Source organism: Carettochelys insculpta, chromosome 1 (assembly GCF_033958435.1).
Source record: "Carettochelys insculpta isolate YL-2023 chromosome 1, ASM3395843v1, whole genome shotgun sequence".
Lineage (NCBI taxonomy): Eukaryota > Metazoa > Chordata > Testudines > Carettochelyidae > Carettochelys > Carettochelys insculpta.
The window spans coordinates 355,569,779-355,591,508 of NC_134137.1; the positions used below are offsets into that span (position 1 = coordinate 355,569,779).

A 21,730-nucleotide genomic window follows, 5' to 3' on the forward strand; every position below is an offset into this window, starting at 1 on the left:
TGCCCTGCCTGCGGAGGGGGTGGGGGAGGGGGAGAGGATGGCCAAAGCTGTAGGGGAAAGAGGTTGCCCACTATCCTGGCCCAGACACCATTTACTGTAGTGACAGGCAGCCCAGGTGAGTCAGCAAACTGAAACAGAAGGGCCGGAAGGCGTGGGTGGGAGGAGCAGCCATGCAGCCAGCTGTCGCGAAGTGACTTTTTTAAAGTGTCGTTTCTCGCCTGCTGCGTGACTGCCCCGTGCTCAGACCTCCAGCCCATGAGAGCTGCTCTCCTGTGCCTGGTGAGTCCTGGGCTGGCTAGAGGATGTGGGGACAGGAGGACTGCTGGCGGATGGGGTCAGAGGTTGGTCAGACCAGCACTGAGTGGGGCCGGGGAGTGAGGGCAGCCAAAGCCAGAGCCCATAGGCAGCATTTAGCTGCATGGGATACCATGAAATTTGAGACAGTTTGATGCCCCAGATTTCATGGTGCTTTACTTGGCTGCATGTTTTGCCTGTTGGGGACTGCTCTGCTCTTATTCCCTAGTAGTTCAGTCTTTGTTGTTAAGTACAGAGCAGCCTTTCATTGTGTGTAGTTTTCGACCCACAAAATCCCTCGGTAACTTCACTTCCTCATAGTCATTTTGCCTATGAAGCTGGGCTTGCTGCTTCCGTATCAACACACAACCACAAGGGAGTCACCATAATGGGATGTAAGCCACTCTCTCTTCCCCAGTGAGAGAGGGACCTTACTATCCCAGCTCTCCTTTGCAGGGCAATATAGGAGTTGCCACTTGACCAAAGAGAGAGTTCCACAGGTAACAAAGCTTCCCATTGTTTTGGGGGTGTAGTGGAGAGGTGTTAATTGTTTGTCTGGCTTATCCCCACAAGATTCCTTACTGAGCCTTACAAGTCAGTGGGCAGCTCTGTGAGGGAGATTGTTTAAATCAGTGGCTCTGAGCCACTGGTACAGGTACCTTTATTACACAGTGCTCTTGCAGAGGGAACATCAACTCATCTAAATATTTGCCTACTTTTACAACCCATTACATAAAACGCCCTCAGGAAGTTGGGTAAATTAGTTTTGGACAATGACTTGTTTATACTGAAATGTAGGCATGGTATCTTTATTCCAATTCATTTTATTTTATGGTGATAAGGTAAAAAATGGAAGTGAGCAGTTTTTCAGTAATGGTGCACTGTGATTCTTTAGTACGTTTGACTGACTTTTGTAAGCAAGTGTTTTTTAAATGAGATTAAAAGTTGGGGTACGCAAGAGAAATCAGGCTTCTGAAAGTGGAGCAGTAGTCTAGAAAGGTTGCAAATCGTTGGTAGAGACTCTACTCATTAAGTTGAGCACTACTTAGCCCTCAAAGTGGTTAGCTCTTGGGGGCAGTCACACGGTTTGTGTATGCTGGATGGCTTTAAATCCTGTTGGACTTGATTCACTGAACACATGTTCTTTTTAGAGTTATGTGAGCGTCTGGCTGGTAAATTGTTTAATATTTGTGCATTTATGGCCTGATCCAGCCAAACACACAAGCACAATTTAACTTAAGCATGTGATGATTAAGTGATGGCTTGACTTCAGTGGGACTCCTTCCTTGCCAAAGGATAAGCATGTGCTTCAGTACATTGCTGTATTGGGGTGCAAGGACCTGATCCAGAGTTCACTGAAATCAGTGGGTACCATTCCACTGACTTGCCAGCTTTGGATCATGCACTAAATGAGGTCTCATCTCTGGATTTGAAGGTTTTAGGCTGGAATTTAACAGAAGTGTTCCACATCACCTCATTATCAGTGTATGTAGCATACATACTCACGTTTCCGTGCCGGGGCAGTAATCATAACTTGTCCACTCAGTCTGACTGGGTCTTCTGCATGGGTGAACAGCACTTGATACATAGATGTCACTTTCAGCCTACTTTATTAGTCTGTAAATTAGTTTCTGTGCTGTAAGAAAAAGTTCAATATGACTGAAGTTCCATACAAAATGTCACTTAATTGTTTTTTCCTAATTAAATCTGAACCAAAATAACATCCATTTTATAACTAAATAATATCCATCTTTAATGTCAGTGAAGTTGCTCCAGATTTGCATTAGTCTAAGTGGGATGAGAGTCCAGACTTTAGATGATGTCATAAACCATGACTTTTCACTTGGACTCCGCCATGATCATTAAGCAGTTTTGACTCATGATCCTCCTCAGTTAGTACCTGTTGGTGGTCACAGTTCTCTCTGGCTTGCTGCCAGTCATTTTCTCTGCAACTCTGGTTTGCCTTTGCTTTGACTGGGGTGTCTTTGAATTTATAAAGTAAAATTACAACTAACGTGGTCTGTGTCAAGTGCCTCAGCTGGAAAATTGGTGAGTAGAAAAAGGTTATTTTATCAGTCACGTGATCATTCCTTCTCCCCGCCACCCAATGACATATCTGTATCCGTTGTTGGTGTAGCCTCAATGCCTTCTTTTGCTAACGATCTTAAGTCCTGATCCTGCAAATATTTAGTCCCATGTCACTCTGCAGGTATGAGAAGTCTCACTGAAGCCAGAAGGACTACTAGTACAGAGAAAGCTTGCGTGTTGGGCCAGGAGGGGATTGGGGCCTTAGCGGGTAAAAGTTAAAATACATTCAACCCAAAACACTGAACAGATAAGAAGATTAATGCCCAATTGTAATCTGAAATTTGTGTTAGTGTGAATGCAACTCCTATGCTCCAGTCTGATCTGGTCACTACTGTCTGGGGCATGGCTCAGCCAAAGGGAAATCATGAAACGTGTATATCCAGCTGATTCCTGCTCTCTGGACTAGCTCTTTGGGGCCTAACTTGCACCAGGGCCTATACTTGTCCCTGCTAGCCCTGAATTTAAGATTACATCTACACTAATGCCAGAAGATCAACCTCTCTGGGATGTCATTTCACATGTGCACAAAACAACATGTTCCAGGGTCAGTGTGGACCCCAGCACTCCTCACAAGCTGCAAGGATTAAGGAAGGTCAACAGGAGTGCTTCCGTCCTACCTTCTGCTGTGAAGACAGCTGTGGAAGTCAACGGCTGCAGAGTTGTCTTGTGGTATGCAGTTGGCATACCAAAAAGCATGTAGCATCCGTTGACCTTCCAGGTAAGTGTAGACGTAGCCTAAGGCAGTTTAAAACCAACATTTTCTCCACTCCCACAGTACAGGTTGGCCAGACTGGGGAATCCAGTCTTAACGTGCTGTAACGTTTCATCATTCCTGGCAATCAGTGCTATTGTACCTTTTCAACTTTAGGGTTACTGAGGTGAAGCACATGCGGGCTCTTTATTTGAAAAGCCAATAAGGAAAAAATGTGCTGAGGCTGGGTTTGACCTTTTCTTTTTTTTTTAAAAGGCTTTATCTTGTCCCTCCAGGTTCTCCTTCTACAATCTGAGATGTTAATATTAGCCAGCTCCTGTCTTACATAATATTTAATAGCCCTGTTGTCTTGCTCATAAATGAAAATACAAAATTATTTTGTACCCAGATTTGTGGAAACAGTCCATGTAGTGCAACAGACTGGATGAACCCTCTTTGCTTGTGAGGTGTTAAGAAACTTGGAAGTCAGAGATTGTATCTGCTTCCGTCCCCTACTTGTCTGAGAGATTGTATTTTCAAACTAGCTGAATAAAAAGTGTGTAAATTTTTTAGGGGCAGGAGGCAGATGAACAGGAGAATAAAGAGAAGTGAATTTCAAAGGTGAAGCTATATTAGGGTTTCAGCTCCTGATACTATTTACAGTAATTGTTTATATGAAGATGTAGCAGGAAATGACTCAGAAATAATGCATCTCCCTAAAATTTTGCAATCCACTTCAGAAAGACTGTGATGAGGGAAAGGGGAAGAATGGATGAAAGTGAATTTAATTGTGTTCAATTTGAGTTTCCATACTGGCAAACTAATTGATGCAGGAGATTTTTACCTGAAACAGAAAAGCAGAAATATTCAGTTCTGTGTAATGAAGATCACAACTGTGACTTTTACAGCTGCTTATCAATGCATTTATTACAGCATTCATCACTGTCCAGGTTGAACCTCTCTAATCCTGCATACTCTCTAGTCCAGCAACAGCTGTGGCCCAGAGTGATTTCAGTTAGCCAGATGACCACTTTGCATGGGTGTGGACAAGTTTCCCATGGCCCCATAAAGTTTGTTTACTGTCACTAGTCCTCCTTTTAGTGTTCTGTGCTGTTATCGAGCTGTAATTTACCCCTAAATGTCTTCTAAGAGCCCAGTAATCAGCGTGAATGCTGGTAATGTGTTAGACAATGTTGACCTGTGGTTCGGCAAATTCTGTGGTTCAGCACCAGTCAGGTCCTGAGGGTGCCAGACTAGCGAGATTCAACCTGTATTAGAGTAGTCCAACTGAGGTCCTGAAACCCCCCAGATTTGGAGGGAAGGACCCCCCAGATTAGATGCTCCAGAAATAATGAGCTAAACTGTACATTTGAATGTCTAGGGCTTTTGTTTTGTAGAGACTTGAGTGTCTCCTTCAATTCCTGATAATTGAAATGTACCATGGAACGTGATCAAGAACCTGAAGAGTGCGTTGTGCAAACCCAGATGTTCTGTGTGGAAAGACCAGTATATAACCAGGAGTCCTTACAAGGGCGGCTGCATAAGAAGGAAAAGACGCCTCAGCCTCTTAGCCAGAAGATAGCACGCTCTTGTCGGTATGGTGCGTGTGTGTGTGTGATCTTCCAGAACCTTACGAATTTTTAATTGGTTAATCTGCATACCCAATAACTCATTGTCTTTCTCTAAAAATAAATAAGCAAACCACAACGAATGATTTGCAAAAACTTGTGAGCAAGGGAATGGCCACTATAGTCTTGTTAATTTTCCTCTGCTGTAATCTCCTTTCTTACCTTTTTTTGTTTTCAGTTGTTCTTCCAAGAAAGCCAAGTCTCATCTCTACAGCTTTTTACCAATTTTAAAATGGCTTCCCCGTTATCCAGTGAAAGCATATTTGTTTGGAGACATAGTCTCAGGTATAAGCACTGGAGTTATGCAGCTTCCTCAAGGTGAGAAGAAGTTTGTATTGTCTTCCTAGTTCACGGGTCTGTAACCTGTGGCTCTTTGTGGCTCCTAATGCTATAATTATAAAGTTTAATTAAAAAAAAAAGAAAAAAGAAAAAACCTCCTGATTTTCCATAAATGGTGAACATCTAAAAGCCTAACAATGAACAACTCGTATCTGAATACCAAAGGATAGGTTATTTTGAAACATTGGAAAACTCCCCCTTTAATATGTGCAGTATGTTATGGGGTATGATACTGTATCTGTGTTTTGATCATGTTGCTAATCAAGTCTTCATTTTGAAAAGGACAAGGAAGCTTGTAGCATTCCTGCTGTGAAGGACAACACATGTTTTAAGAAAAAAACGAAATTAAATGTGAAGTAAAATTGGCATAATTAAATAGATTCAGGAGTGAAAGTCAGGAAGTCTGGTACAAACACATATGTAAGGTGTGAGGAAATAGAATATGTAAGAAGTTTGTGAACATCCTGTATTAAACATGTATCACACTACAAATCATTGTGTGTGCACTTTTCTTAATAAGGGTTACAAAAATTATGGCTTGGTGTTATTTATTAAGGACCACCTTGTGTTCACATGGATTGTGACTCTCTAATTGAGCTTTTTACCGAAACTGGGGAGGGGGAAATCTTTTCTTGCTGTTTTGGTTGTTTGACCCTTGTCCTAGTCCATTGTGTATTTTCTTGTGGCAGTGATCTCCTGGATGTGTAATGGACTTTGCTTTGCACAAACCTCCACGGAGATCACACATGAGTAATAACAGTGTAACATACCGAAAACCGATTGAAAAAAAACTGTCATTAAAGTGCTGTTGTACATCTTGTTAGTCATAAGTGAAATCCTCCTCTCTGAACACCCAGCCAAAGAATCAGGCTCTGATTCACAGTTTCCCAGGCTAGAAAGGACCATGTGATCATCTAGTGAGCTCTCCTGTGTATCACAGGCCATAGAGCTTCCCCTGGATAATTTCTAGAACAGATCTTGTTAGAAAAACAACCAACTTGATTTAAAACTGCCAATGATGGAAATCCACCATGTACCATTGGTAAATTATTTCAATGGTTGGTTACTCTGTCAAAAATTTACCCTGCATTTTCCCATCTGAATTTGTCTACCTTAAGCTTCTAGCCATTGAATCATCCTACACTTCTCCCTGTGGTGCAAAGAACCTATTATCAAATATTTTCAAAATATATCAGATTGAATAGTCTTGTTGAAGTCAGACTGTTCACCAGCCTTAAAGGCAGGCAAGTGGTTGAACACCATGTTGATAAAAGACCTTTCTTATTTTTCCCTCCTCACGTGTTCATCCCAAGCATAGTGATGGGTCCCCTCTTCTCCACTGCAGTTGTGCAAGTCATTGGCACCTAGAGCATCCCTCGAATGCCGGTGTGGCATAAGATTGGCTTGACTCCTCTGCTTAGAGTAACTTCAGCAAGACCAGGAGTCAGAGATTGGTCCTTATCTTTTCCTTCACAACATAGTGGTTACTCCTCTGTTTCTCAGCCAGTGTAGAGTAATGGCTGGTGGCACTGGTGTTTCATGGAGGCAAGTGGAGAGACGCTTCATGGTAGTGAAAATCCACTGAAATGCACTGAAACAACTTGTAAGTCCTACTCCACTTCCCTGCAATTGGAGTAAAGTCTTTGGCAGGAACCTTGTCTTGTCCACGCTAGTGTTTCTGAAAGGGTAAAGTCCATGTTTCCTGTTATACTAGCGCTGGTGCATTAAAATGAATGGGAACATTCATGTAACCTGGACCCAGGTGACCATCATTTTACTACCAGGTCTCTCAGATCCATGTGAAAAATACTAGCCCACTGTCTATAAAGTGTGCAGATGATTGCCGCCACCAATGGCATTGCTGCGGTATGAGACTTCCCAAAAAAGTCTAGGATGGGCACAGCCTTTTTGCATGTGATTGTGTAGAGCCCAGCCCAATGGGACCCTGGGGATTTTAGTTGGAACTTCGGGCAGTGCTGCTGCTGGGATTAGCTAGAATAAGTGAAGTCCCCTGTTTTGGTTTGAGGTTGCATCAACAGATTATGCTCTCCTCTTTGAATAGCGTAAATCTTAGAACAAGTTTAAAAAAAAAACACCGTCAACTATGTCTGAGGGTTTTACAGGCATCATCACTACTGTGTAATGGAGGATTCAACCGCCAGCCTGTGAGAGGGTTTTTATTTCTGTCCTCAGTGTGCAGTCGGCTAGTTTTATGTATTTGAGTTTGTTAGGGATTTTTATACTGGGTACAGGTTATTTTTTAGCTACAGATTTTACATATTTGCTATCCCTACATTTAATGACAAATGTTCAAAATATTTTAAATTAGATGCTAGCTGGGCAAAGTGTTTCTATGTTCCAGCCAAAGGCATTATATGTCTCTTGGATGTTGGAAACACAAGCTGTAGCACCCTTATCTTGGAGTTGTCATTCCCACATGATTTATAGGTGAGCAGCAGTGAACTTCGGTCTTCATTTTGTGGTTCCCCCCGCTTTTTTATATGATTCTTTCTCTTGGCATTTGCAAGTGCTTCTGTGAACCACTCCTGATATTTTCCTTTGCCAACAGAACACAAGTTTATGTTCTTCTACTCCATTGGTTTGCTAGTGGCGGTGATAAGGTCAAGATATGACTGCTTTGTCCTTTCTTGTATTTTACATTTGAGACACATTTTTGTCAGCTTGCACCAGGGTGCAATCCCAGTGAGCCTCATGTGGTTGTGTGAGTGTAAATGAGTAAAGACAGGCATGCATATTTGTCAAAGGAAGGAAAGCAAATGTGGGATGCTTTAGCAGGTAACTTCTAGTATTTTATCTTTCTACAATGTTAGTTTGCAGGAGTGGTGATTGAAGGCATGGTCCATTAAAAATACACATTCCTGTCATCGCAGCTTCATGTTTCCTCAGTCAGATTGCTGTGGGATCAGGCCTTGAATTGAAATGTGCAGGAACATTCTGTCCTCATGACTCATTGGACATGTGACATACCCGGTTTGCTGTATGTAATTTATCTTGAAATACATCCTCTGTTCCTAACATGGCTCCCTTTCTCTCTGATTGTATTTTCTAGGGTTAGCCTATGCTTTGCTGGCAGCTGTTCCCCCAGTATTTGGCCTATATTCTTCATTTTATCCTGTTTTTCTATATACTTTTTTTGGGACTTCCAGACACATATCAATAGGTATTTCTCTTAGTGTATAATTGAACTGTTTTCCTTTTTAAATCATACTTCGTAAAGATAAATAATTAATTGGTTTCTTTTCTTCATTAAACTTGAAATTGTTTGGTGCTTCCTGTAGTCTCAAATGCTGGCAGACTGTGCTGTCCTCTAATGTCCTCTAATTGTGAAGGAACAGAAGCAGCAACAGTTAGTGGAGTGGGCTTGAGCACCAGGAACTCCAACTTTGCTGTCAACTAGCTATGTGGTCCTGGCAAATTATTTAATTTCTCTGTACCTGTAAAATACCTGCCACAGGAATATTTGTTCAGTGTGTAAACCTCTGTATTGGTGCTGAGTACAAGGGCAAGTTTCACTACTAAAAATGCAGCTTTGTTGTTTGAAAGCTCTAAAATAGTTCAGAGAAAAATGTTTAATTCCACAGAAGTATACAAACGTGAGCTTCTCCATAGTACACGTTGAACCCCTCTAGTCCAGAACACACACTCATCCAGCAACATTTGTAATTTGAAATTTATTTTAATTAGCTTGGATGACTACTTATCCTGGGTATGGCCAAGTTTTCCACAGTCGCATAAAGTTTTGTTTACAGTCACAAGCCTGGGCCTTAGTGTTCTGTGCTGTTATTTAGAGGTAAATTACAGCGAAGTAGTCTAAGAGCTCATTAATTAGTGAAAGCATGTGTAATTCTGGTAGACAATATTGACCACCTGTGGTCTGACAAATTCTCTCTTCCAGCGCTAGTCAGGTTCTGAGGATGCTGGATTAGAGAGGTTCAACTTATATAAGGAACCCAAGTGACAAGCAAGTAAAAGGTCATCCTAAATGACATTCAGAATTTGAACCTATTTTTTCCTGTCTCCTTTCAGGAACCTTTGCAGTGATTAGTTTGATGATTGGTGGAGTTGCTGTCAGAGAAGCTCCTGATGAAATGTTTAATATTATAGAATCTAATTCTACCAATAACACTGATCTCCTTGAAAACTATAAAGCCAGAGATGCTATGCGGATAAAGGTTGCCGTGGCTGTCACCTTGCTTTCTGGGATCATACAGGTAACAAACTGGGAGCTTGCTGCAGGGCAAGTTCAGGTATTCTCTCAAAATTACAATAGTAGGAGGTACTACTATTACTACAGGTTAGGAAGGCAGCCCACAGTAAAATGCTACTTCTCATTTCCCAACACCCTTCTGTGGGCCATGATCTATGTTGTGCTAACTATGTACCTAAGATGAAGGGAGCCCTTGGAAATAGGGTATTTTTCCCGACATCTCAGCTTTGGCTGGGGGCACATCAGAGATCTCTTTCCTCCTTCATCACTTCCACCTCCGATCTTCCAGGAAGCCTCTTTCTACTATTCTTTTAAACCCTCCATAACTCATAGGGTTTAGGTCACACACACAGACAGAGTATCCTAACTCCACTTCAGCCTTGAAGGCATTGAACCCTCTCAGACTGGCTTGGATCAGTGAGAAGGTTGCTCACTGTACCGTTATTACTGTAGAATGAGGGAAATAGATATGGGTTTAGAGGGACAACCAAGATTTGCTTGAATTGTCTCAGGTTTGCTTAATGTCAGCATTGGTCAGAACCTGATCTGCTCAGTGTTCTCCACAACACTGAGTTTTACGTTACAATTGAGCGCCCAGTTGAGTTGCATAAGTTGACCATATTGTTGTTCAATAGTTGTCTTTAGGTCTCCTTCGGTTTGGTTTTGTAGCCATCTATCTAACGGAGCCACTGGTACGAGGCTTCACTACTGCCGCGGCAGTCCATGTCTTCACCTCTCAGTTAAAGTATCTGCTTGGAATCAAGACAAAACGCTACAGCGGAGCCCTTTCAGTTCTATATGTAAGTAACTGTCTTAAAAGGATGTGCTCCCCCCGCCAATCTCTTTCTGCAGTACTCCCTTCTAGGCAGTTATTTCTCTTTTCATACTACCCATCCAATGCACATGAGTGGTGTATCTTGATCATCTTCTCCAGTCTCCACATGTCAGTCACAGCACTTTAGAAAATATTCAGAAGCTCCTATTTAATTATTAGAACCTGAAGCATCTGCTAAGCCATTGTGTGTGGATCTGAAAAATGGGCACAATTGAGGTTTGAAAAATCAGATATCATGTGCACTGGGTTATAAAGTGTCTAAATGAGGATGTCCCTTTATCAGCTGAGTTTCTGTGCATGTTGCATATTGTTGCCCCTTTGTTGGATCTCAAAACTGGAAGATACTTGAACTCAATTAGAATCTCCCTCTCCCACTGGTTTGGAAAACAAGATTTTGCCTGGTTTTCCAAATTCAGTATCTGCCTCTGAGAACAGAACAAGGAGGTTAAACAGAGGAATATTGGTGACCGTAAAATCTCTGATGGGAGATGATCCCTTGAACTGGTTGATGGCAGCCCAGTAGAGAAGTTTGCAGCACTAAAAAAACTACAATGGTATAATAAGCTGTAGAAAACCTAACATAGATTTAATTATCTATTTGTGCAAATATAAGCAAACTTTCCAGAAACTGGCAATCTTTCCAGCTTTGATGCTTACGTGACCTATCCAGAAACCTGCAGCGGGGGCAGTTAGCACATAAAGCAATTAGGAAGCAAAAGCTAATATTTTCAAAGCATAGTGTGCAACATTTACAACCCTTCTATAATTGCGTGGCTGCCTGCATGAAGGCTTGGGATTTGTTCCTGGTGTGTTTTCTTTTTGTAACACCTTCTACTAATGCTACAGGGCAATGCATCCTTTTAAGGCATTTTTAACTTTAAAGAACTCTTAGGTTTTATTGGTCAGTTTAGGAGCCATTTCAGAAGATCGCTGTCTCCCAACCAAAAAGAATCCCATGGTAACCTCACTGGGTGTGTCCAGCAGCTTTAAAACTGTTTATGCAGCTTTAAACAGATTTGGCTGGCTAGGGGTTACTTGAGACTGTTGTAGCATGGTTTAATTTGGTGTTCAGACTTAGTTTTTCCCTCTGATAAAGACTTGGTTCAAACATCTTGCATGTTTCTGGGCGAGCTCTGGTATTGTATCTTTTGGCCATAAAAAAGGTTTGTGTTAATGCCACAAAGCAGCTTGATAGGTCCTGTGTTTTGTGGCCAGCACTTGCTTTAATGATGTATTTATTTACTCAGATATTTACTGCTAGGATTTTAAAAATAAGGAGGCGCAGGAGATCCTATGTATTTTCTCTATAGTTTGTGAGGTCCTTTCATACTCTGGTAATAAGCAAAAGTGCAAAAAACCACACATCTCTGCTTCCCAATGATTTATCAAGCAACTGAATGCATATATTTTTGGACAAATACAGTCTTTGTGAAATAACTATCAGAATTTTGGCACCTTATAGACTAACATTTTGGAGCATAAGCTTTTGTGGGCAAAGACCTTCTGATGAAGGTACCACAGGACTACTACTTGTTTTTGAAGATACAGACTAATTTGGCTATCTCGCTGATACTTATCAGAATTTTATTATATTGCAGAGTTTAATTGCTGTACTTTCAAATATTGCAAAAACCAATATTGCAACCTTAATTATTGGATTGACATGTATTGTTTTGCTGCTGAGTGGCAAAGAAATTAATGACCGGTTTAAGAAGAAATTGCCAGTTCCTATTCCTATGGAGATCATTGTGGTAAGTCACGTGTGAGTAATTGTATATTTTGTGCATGTACACAGGATATTTCACACATGAAGCATACATAGAAAAGTCCTGTGGAATTTCATTGTGAAGAGTGTATCTGCTATAGATTATTTAGGATAATTCTCAAAAGCCTGTAGAAAGGATTTCATTTTTTAATAAATCCTATAAGTATTGAGAGTAATTTGTGTAGTACCTTATTGAGTTAATACCTATTAATATCTTCTTGGGCTCTTGGATAAAGATATCTCTGGGGATTCCAAATGCAGCAATGTATGAAAAACACATAACAAACTCTTCCTACAGCTAGGAGAGTTGAATGTTAGACTGTCATTGGAAGGGTAATTTTGACTACACAATTTCTATGAATTTTTGGATTTGATCTTTACTTCAAGGTTGAAGTAATTTGTTTATGTATTTATATTTACCAGAAACTGTTTTGTTCTACATTAATAGTTCTACATTCCCATGAGGGCCCTTATATGAAGGTGACACTGCCTAGCTACCTCAATGAGGCGCGCTCGGTTAAATGATAAACGCCATTTAGCGTGCTTCTTGTTAGTGTCTCCTTGAATATTTTTTTTATTTTGCAATGTTATGGTTCATGAGCAATGCCCAAGGTTTGGCTAAGCAGTGTCAGTCTGACTGAAAAGAGAGACTGTACTTCCAGATGTCCCACTTCAGTTTTGTGTAAAGACAGCGGAACTGAAGGATGGGATTGTGGGGCAGAGGGAAAGATTTCCTTTTCGCTCCTTGGTTGCCCAAACCTTGGGAAGCTAAGACTAATATTTTCCATCACATCCATGTACTGTCACTCTCAGCATTGGTTCCAATGGTAGCTTTCCCCCTCTGATTTCACTGTCTTTGTTTTTATTCATGTGTGTGCATGTGACTAAATAAACTGATCTTCTAAACAAGTTTACTTGTGTGATTGTAGGTAGTAATAGCTACTGGAATTTCAGCTGGAATGAATCTGTCCAACACACATGAAGTGGCTGTTGTTGGGGATATCCCTAAAGGGTAAGGCCAGAAAATGGAGCGTATGTGTATTCGGGCTGTGCTTTTTTTCAGTGTGGTGGGTATGGTGGTTTAGTAACTCTGTATTATTTCATCTTCTAGATTACTTGCTCCAACAGTTCCTGATATAAATCTCCTCCCAGCAGTGTTTATAGACGCATTAGCAATTGCAATTGTTGGGTTTTCAATGGCTGTGTCAATGGCCAAAATCTTTGCACTTAAACATGGCTACACGATTGATGGAAATCAGGTAACCTAGCTTCAGATTTTTTTAAATATGTTGGCCTAAGAAAATGTAAGCACTAAAAACCTGTATGTCATGTGAATAGCTCCTTGAGTTGAACCACGGTGTATTATATACACATTTGTTTTTACTTTTCAAATATATAACATAAAAAAGTACATATACAGTAATTGCTTGACCCACCGCAGAAATGCAGCCATTTCTGAGGTAGTACAAGTTTTTTTTTTAAACTACACACAACAGTGCTAAATAATTAGTGTAGAATAAGATATTGCTTATAATTTGACAACTAGAATCATAAAGCCTGAAAATGGGCATTATGTAATTCTATATGTTTTACATTTCACAATTCAAACCATGAATCGTTGCTGTGGAAAAATGTAAAGCCAGTTCTTCCATCAAATATTATGCAATATAAGCTAACTAGTGTGTGTGCTGTTAGCACAGGAAATAATGCCCTCTTAGGAAATCTGTCAGTTAGAAGTAGCTGTTAAAGTAATATGGAGAGGATCCTCCCTCTGTATTGCAGAATTCTTCTGCATGAGTCTTTTGATTTTGCTTTCTCATATGAAACAGGAACTTATAGCCTTGGGAATATGTAATTCTGCAGGATCTTTCTTCCAAACCTTTGCCATCACTTGCTCAATGTCTCGGAGTCTTGTTCAGGAGAGTACTGGAGGGAAAACTCAGGTATGTCAGTCCAAATGTTTAGGCTAAGCAATGTTTACTTTTCTGGGACTCCAGATTATGGACTCTGTTGCTTGACAAGATGTTCCAACTTTCTCACCTCTGGTTAATCCAGAGACAGTGAACAGCAGTCTCGTGGTATTCTACTCTAGGCAAGCCCAAAGTGGAAGCACAGAGGGTGTATCAATATAAAAACTAATGGAGGAGGGATCAGAAAATCACTGAACCACCAGTATTTCCAAAAACCCAGTGCAGGTTAACCAGTAGTGTTTGTACTCTGCCTTGTTGCCTTGGTCAGTTTTCATTCATCAAAATTGTCCTTTGTTGTCCCTTTTTGTTCAGATTGCAGGTACGCTATCCTCAATCATGGTTCTCTTAGTCATTGTGGCTATTGGTTACCTCTTTGAACCACTACCACAGGTATAGTAACATTGCCAGTACATCTTGTGTGTATGAGCAGACATCAACTAGGTTTACTTACCTATCGCAAAAATCTGTATAATGTAACTTAAGGCCCAGTCTTGCAAAGTGCCCTTAACACTCACTGAGGTCAGTGGGACTGAGGAGGGCAGTTGACATCTTCCAGATCTGGCCCTTGGTTGGTTGGTGTTGGGGTATTTTAAGTGACCTTTGAAAACAGTCTAGTGTAGGAGTTAAAGTAATCTTCTAGGCCGTGTCTACACTAGCCGAAAACTTCAAAATTGCCATGCAAATGGCCATTTCGAAGTTACTAATGAAGCTCTGAAATACATATTCAGCACCTCATTAGCATGTGGGTGGCCACGGCACTTCGAAATTTATGTGGCTCGTCCAGATGGGGCTCCTTTTCAAAAGGACCCCAACTATTTCGAAGTCCCCTTATTCCCATCTGCTCAGAGGAATAAGGGGACTTCGAAGTAGCCAGGGTCCTTTGAAAAAGGAGCCCCATCTGGACGAGCCGCGCGGTGGCGAGCCGTGTCAATTTCAAAGTGCTATGGCGCACACATGCTAATGAGGTGCTGAATATGTACTTTAGTGCTTCATTAGTAAACTTTGAAATGGCCATTTCGAAGCTTTTGGCTAGTGTAGACATGGCCCTGATGTTTAATACCAGCCATGTTAGACGTTTTGTTCCTCCTGCAAAATGAAAGTAAGATTTCCTTTTACTTCCAATGTGTGTGGAGTTGAGAATTCTTGAATGGGATGTCAAGGGGGAAAGACGCTATTAAAATGGATCAGCAGGGAGGGAAGAATTAATTCAGTACACACTTTTATACTGTTTGCTTATTATTTTCTCAGATAAAGTTTAAATATATTTCTGGTGGCATGCATGCAAGATAGTGGGCCTGTTAAAGCCTTAGAGATTGCGCACTGTAATAATGTGTCGTCTGAAAAGCTGATCTTTAAAGGGAATGTGCATTTAGCATGCTTGCAGGTGGCTTCCTGTCAATGGTACAAAGTATATAAATGTGACCATTTTAATGATACCTTGGAAAGCTATTTCTGAGTGACATAGTTTAAGGGTAAAATAACGGTGTCATAACATTTTGTTCCTAGACAGTGCTAGCTGCAATTGTAATGGTGAATCTGAAAGGAATGTTTAAACAGTTTGGCGATATTAAACATTTCTGGAAAACAAGTAAAATCGAACTGGTAAGTGTAAATGCATAGAACAGTGTACATTAATTCATTTTTTCCTACTTTTTAAAGCCACTATTTAGCATTTCTGAAGAATCTACAAAACAGCAAAAGCTTTCCAAGCAATAATAAGTGTATTGTTTTATCAGATGAAGTTACAGTACAAGGGTCCAGCCACACCAGAAAAATAACCTGTTGCTGACAGCAGTTGTAAATGGCAGATAGCTGCTCAGCTACTGTTGAAAGTAGTTTGGCAGTAGGTGGAAACAGGACTGGTTTTTTTCAATACAACGTGCTAGAGATATGGCTGAACATGCAAAAGCCTCCGGATTCTACAGGTGTCCCTAAGTAACGTAAGAAAACCAGTCCCCATGCTCTTTTCCTTTACTGAAGAGGAGTGGTTAGTCTGACGGTGGGTCAACAGTGTGATGCAGGAGGTATCGCTTTGCCTTGGTAATTCCATGGTAGCAGGTTAAGATGTTGCATGATTCACTGTTGAGGCATACAGCACTGGCTGCTGGGATGGTGTCCCACTTGTCTTGAGAGGGAGTTGAAAATTTGTGCAAGACCATTCGAACCATAGAAATACCCAAATAAACTGGTTAGCTGCTGGACGGGAGCTGGGACGGCAAGATGGGTAGCAAGCACTCTTGCAGGTAAATGCCAGCTTTGGAATTCTGAGCTCTGAAGTCATCAGGACAAGGCTTGCACCCATGGAACCACCATCTGACTTGCACTGCCACGAGAGACCTGAGAAACTGCTGAGTCCTGGTCCTGCTGGCTCAGACATGTCATTAGGTCACTGTAGGGAGAGGTGCAGGCCCTACCATCCCCAGACAGCAGGAGCTCCCTTTTTCCGTGACAAGCTGCCACCCTGCTGTCCTTTGTTTAAATCCCCCAGTTTCTCTGCACTTCTCTGATTCCTTCCCACTCAGCACCTGTGGTCCATCACCTTTTGGATACCTGGACTGAGTTCTTGTGATTGTTCTGCTCCCTGTTGAATGAAACCAAACATCAGTACCAGTGTTCCCTCTGAGCTGGGCGTTTGGACGGCTGCCTGGGAGAGATTCAGGTGCCACCCAGCTGGTTAGCAAAGCACCCACACCCAGCAGTATATGTTTTTCGACTGGTGGTGCACATCCCCATATGCATTGGTGCACGTAACAATGTATTCCGCCTATGGATGGAAGAAGTTAGTAGGAGCACTGAATAGCACCATAGCTATTTTGCTGTGCGATCAATGTATCATGAGTTTTCTGCTCAATGCGGTATAGCCACATAATTAAACTACTTGTAGTCTCCCTAGCACTCTGATTTTACAGGGCCAGCTTCAGAGGAGGTTGACTCTCTGACACATAGTAAAACGTGATCCAGAAAATATAGATGATTAATGCTCTTTTCACAAGTCCCACTTGAAGTATAAAACAGTCCAGTATATCTGCTTCATAGGGTATTTCCTTGCTCTACATCAAGGAGAAATGTTAGTGTGATCTCCCCTGGAACTGTGCTGGTGTGTGTGATGTGAGCCTGAGCTATGTTATGTTAACAAAAACATAGATGCATTTTAATATACAGCTTTTGTTTGATGTTTAGGCCATCTGGGTTGTAGCTTTTGTTGCATCTGTTTTCCTGGGCCTGGACTATGGATTGCTGACTGCTGTGGCATTTGCAATGATAACTGTTATTTACAGAACACAAAGGTCAGACTCCCTCTTTCGGTGCCCACCTCCCGCTCCCCCCTTCTCTGATTCAGGTATTATGAGGGGGTGTTTGGTTTTAGTTTCCTTTTTTTAAAGGGGTAGAAAAATCTCCTTCTTTGGGGCCTCTGGGGGTGTCCCAGCTCAGGGCCCAGTTCTGCTGCTTCAGTCACAGAATTTACATAAAAGACCCCAGATAAAGCCTGCATAAACTGTTCTAAACAAAAGCCCAGGAATAGGAAGCTGCTTCATTTTTAATATGCATCCAATCATTTCTATTAAAACCTTAGAGTTCCATATTTCACACTTACATAATGCCTGGGTTAATAACTGGTGTTTGTATTACTATTAACTTAGTTTATGCTAAAACTGACCCAATTTAGCCAGTAGTCACTGTCCTGTGTTAGCATTTGATGAGAGATGTCCCATTGGGGCATTGTTGGGTCACTTCTGTGCCCAGATAATATATAGTTTAATTTCCTTGGAGCTGAGGGCCTTTCCTTCTGAGAAGCAGGATGCTTTTTTGAAACTGTGAGCCAAGTTTTCTGCTGGTGTGAACAGGCATACCTCCATTGTAGACAATGCAGCTGTGCCAATATACACCAGAAGAGAAATAAGCCCTGTAGCTTTTTCTGGCCTGTTGCACCAGTTGGTTGTTATCTGACAGGGCGGATATTTTCCAAATGCCCTTTTTATTAAAACAGACTTAGTTTGATTAATAGTTTAATCACCACTTAGCACCTTTAAGTTCTTGCTGTAAACTGCCCCAAAGCATGTTTTGATTAGTTCATTCAGACACTGTGCTCAAGTACAATGGCCATCTTTTTGTAGATTTAAAGCTGTTTTAATGTGTGTTCTTCTCCAGTCAGTGATCTTATGCACCCATTTCTCTTCAGTCCACAGTACAGAATCCTGGGCCACATTCCCAACACAGACATTTACTGCAGTGTGGAAGAGTATGAAGAGGTAGGAATGTATCTTTCTCTATTAAATTGCTGTTAATCTGCAGTCAGATTCCGGGAATAGCCGAACATTCTTTACTGTAATTTCATGCATAGTTGAGACCCTCCTGCTGTGAAATTAACTTGTCTTACATTCTTCTGTGCGAAGCTTACACTGTGGGGAGGCAAACCCACTTTGTCTTAATATAGGCTATTTTTGTTTCAGATGTTAGTACTTTTAAAATAAATATGCGTGTTCCCATGTGGATGGTGTGGTTTGTTATTGCAGGGTATGGCTGACCAGTTCTGGTGCAAAGACCACCTGTAATAGAGATTTTCATACAGCATTCGCTCCACTAATTGATAGCTTAATTTCAATGTTAGGGTTTATATAAGTACCATTACTGAGACCAGAGCTGTTGGAGCCTATTCAGGGTGAGGTGGCACTAGTTGTTTTAGCTGTATTAATGAACCGAAGATCTATTTTAGTTGACTTTGAGTACAGCTGTACAAGTGGGTCACAGTGGAGCACTTACTCTGAACTCCAATTCTTTGTTTTCCGGGTATCCATATCAGCCTTATTTTCACAAATATTTTTCATGAATGGCTTCTGTGAGCATAATGTCCCTCTCAGGTTGTTCATGCAGTATGAAGTCACCAAAGTTGCATGGCATTGCTTCTGCTCTTTGGGAATGCCTCCCAAACTCACAAGGAGCCTTCAAGGTGGCTGCATAAACAGTCCTGGAGCTAACACTTGTGCAGTAGTTAGGTATTTGCACAAGTGCTTGCATCACTTCTTTATTTCCTTTTCATAAATATTTTTAGGAACATGTTTTTTAGGAGAAGGAGAGACAAGTTCACTGTTTGGTATTCAAACATTGGCTGTGACTCTTTTTGCTTTCTTTGCCTATCTCTCATGAGGGGAGCTGCTTTTGAAAGATCCTTATGGGCTATCTCCTACAAATTTCCATTGAAAAGAATGACGTTGGAATCCTAATGCAGAGGTGAGGAACCTTTCTTCAAGCAGGGGTCATGCACAAGTTAGAAGGAAGAAAATCATAGCTGACTGACCTGGCTCCCAGCAAGCAAAAAACCCAGTAACAACAAACAAAACAAAAACAACCCACACTGACCTGCCTCCAACAAGATTAAACTCCCACCTCCCCCCCACCCCCAAAAAAAAAAAAAAACCTGAAAATCTCCCCTAAAATACCCTGACCTGGCTCCCAGCAATAACCACACCACACCACCAGCTGGGGTGCTGGAGCTCTGCTGGCATGGGTGGGGGGCAGTATAGAAGCCTTGCATTTTCTCCAGTTGCGGGGCAAGCCAGCACTCAAACTCCAAGAGCTGCTGAGGCTCAGAAATTTGCCGCAGGGTTGGAGCACAAGCTCTGGCTTGCCCTGCTCTGGGGGAAAGCCCCAAGCATTGTTTCAGGACAGACCAACTAAGCCAAGAGCTGGATCCAGCCTGTAGGCCATTGGTTCCTCACTCCTGTCCTCATGCATTGTCGTCACCAGAACAGAGTGACAAAAAGATGACGGTGGTGGGAATGCTGATATCCACACAGACTTAGAGCAGCCCCATATCATTGCTGTGCTGAATGTTAGGTAGTCCCTCATCCAGGGTTTTTACCCCTGTTGTAGAAGTGTTCTTGGGTGTGTATGGCATGCCAGGCCGCTGCTTTGGGCCAGTGCATTTCAGTCTGAAGTGTTGAAGCTGCTTCGATTAGTGGTTCTGCACATTCCCGAATCCCACTTACGGGTAATAGATCACCTGGTGCAGCCGAAAGTAGAACGTTCTACAAGCAGTGAAAATTAGAGAGCACATGCAGCTTCTCCTCCCTGGAGCAATTCCAAAGGTTCTGATTTTAGTATAGATTTTAAATCTAGGTAGTTCATGTAGCTTGTAAGGTTGGCCCCATGTAATAGCAGAACCAAAGAAGAGACTGGGTTTTAAGAGATGTGCTTTGTTCCCAGCTGTCTTCATGGCACTGGACAACCACTTTAGGTGGTTTCAATAGAAGGGGTAAGGCCATATTCCTGCAGGGAGTTCTTTTTGCCAGAGTTCTGTCATGCCCAGAGCGTGCCAAGGGGGAGACAATAGAATGCAGATACTTCTAGGCTGTCTAATGTTTGCAAGACCAGGAGCTTTGTCAGTGCTGGCTCCTTCTGTTAAAGCTGTCAGGGCTTCAGAGGCCCTGCTGGTGGGGAAAAGGCCATCTGCCTACTGAGGCTCTTAGGGCCATGTTGGCTCCAGATGTGTCCATTCTGGAGAAGACAGCCACTGTTAGCAATGTTGGATACCAGGTTCTTCAGCTCTGTCCAATTCTGACATGGCCTCTGCAGTTCTGTCTCTGAAATCCAAGTCAATTCTCTTTGCTGCTTTGAAGGTCAGAGTATTTCTCTGAATCCAGCACTCCCCTGATCTGTAGGCGTGCCTCCTTCCTGGGTCTAAAGCTGTCTCTTGTGGTGGTAGTGGTTTATTGTCCCATGTCTGAGCTTTCCTCAGACCAGAGAAAGGATGATGAGAGACAGACTTTGGTGTTCACGATTTGCACCCTCTTCACTTGATAAAAGGAAAAGAACAGAGAAAATTAAGTTTTTTTCCTCCAGATTTGCATATGCCTCTTCTTCCCAACACACTCAGGATTTCTAGGCAGAACTTTCTCACCTCTTGTTCTCGTCACCTTTCAGGTCCATTGCTGTCTCCAGTGAGGTCCATAGTGGATCTGAGGTTAGAGCCTCGGAGGCTGGAGAAGATTGGGAGACCTGATATTTTTCATGGTTCTTGACTGTTCAGCTGGGGTTTCCTTGCTCCTTTGCTGTTTCTGCTATGGGCAAACTTCTAAATTCCAGCCACTGGGGAAGCTGCCAATCCCGGCATGGCCTTATTGGATTCTCCCACTCTATTTTTTGGTTTACCCTCCTTGTGGATGGGGGGTGACGTTTCATCTGATAAGGGTCTGGTGGTGAGAGATCCTTGGGTCTGGTTCCACTGGCTCAATCTGCAACTCGGGCGGTGGTGCCTGATGGCATAGGAGCCAACTCTGTGGGTCCTCTGGGGCTGGGGAAAAACTAACACATACATACCCAGCACCCACCGCCAGCCAGTCTCCCTAATCTGCCTCCCACCTGTCTCCTCGGGCCTGCCATTGCACCACTGATCTACTCTCCCCACTCCCTCCCAGAGCCTCCCACCACTGAGAGGGGTGAGAACATGGCAAATGTGGGGAAAGGGCTGGCATGCAGATGGGCCTGGGGTAGAGCAGGTGGTCAAGCTCCCCAGCCAAGAGCAGAAGTCAGCGTCTGTGCTTGATATGCTTTCTGGAGACAAGGCTGAGGAGATCGTATGGATCCAGACTGTCATCCCAATTTGCCCGATAAATGTGGGGGTGTGTTTTTTTTTTTGTTTTTTTTTTTTTGTCTCTTTCCCCTTCTGAGGATGCTTTGCAGTTCTGTGATGTGGTCGATCATGCGACATCCACATTGAACTGATCTTCTGCAGCGCTGGAGGAATCTGTCCACCAGTATTTGACATTCTTGGGGCTACTTCCAGGAACAGGCTGTCATGGCTGATACTGAAGGGTCTCTTGTGGCCTAAGACTATGTGGGTGACCCCTGTGCCCTGCCAGTCTAGAGAGGACAAACTGTACTGGATACCACAG

At 42.3% G+C, this 21,730-nt stretch overlaps 1 protein-coding gene across 7 annotated transcripts in view; it reads left to right on the forward strand.

Moving 5' to 3' along the window:
- SLC26A5 (solute carrier family 26 member 5) overlaps window positions 1–21,730 on the forward strand; it is a 44,788-nt gene that overhangs the window by 12,661 nt on the left and 10,397 nt on the right. For 2 of the 7 annotated variants that reach the window (XM_075016856.1, XM_075016864.1), the window contains exons 3-15: window positions 4,471–4,668; window positions 4,880–5,019; window positions 8,111–8,221; window positions 9,088–9,272; window positions 9,904–10,068; window positions 11,702–11,854; window positions 12,798–12,880; window positions 12,980–13,127; window positions 13,698–13,811; window positions 14,151–14,228; window positions 15,345–15,440; window positions 17,019–17,125; window positions 18,019–18,088. In XM_075016856.1, the coding sequence (XP_074872957.1) occupies window positions 4,514–4,668; window positions 4,880–5,019; window positions 8,111–8,221; window positions 9,088–9,272; window positions 9,904–10,068; window positions 11,702–11,854; window positions 12,798–12,880; window positions 12,980–13,127; window positions 13,698–13,811; window positions 14,151–14,228; window positions 15,345–15,440; window positions 17,019–17,125; window positions 18,019–18,088 (1,605 nt within the window). In that variant the 5' untranslated portion in view covers window positions 4,471–4,513. Of the gene's footprint in view, window positions 1–83; window positions 3,101–4,470; window positions 4,674–4,879; window positions 5,020–7,988; window positions 8,039–8,110; window positions 8,222–9,087; window positions 9,273–9,903; window positions 10,069–11,701; window positions 11,855–12,797; window positions 12,881–12,979; window positions 13,128–13,697; window positions 13,812–14,150; window positions 14,229–15,344; window positions 15,441–17,018; window positions 17,126–18,018; window positions 18,089–21,730 lie in introns of those variants that run through there. The other 5 variants (XM_075016872.1, XM_075016880.1, XM_075016888.1 and 2 more) reach the window with 5 other exon arrangements.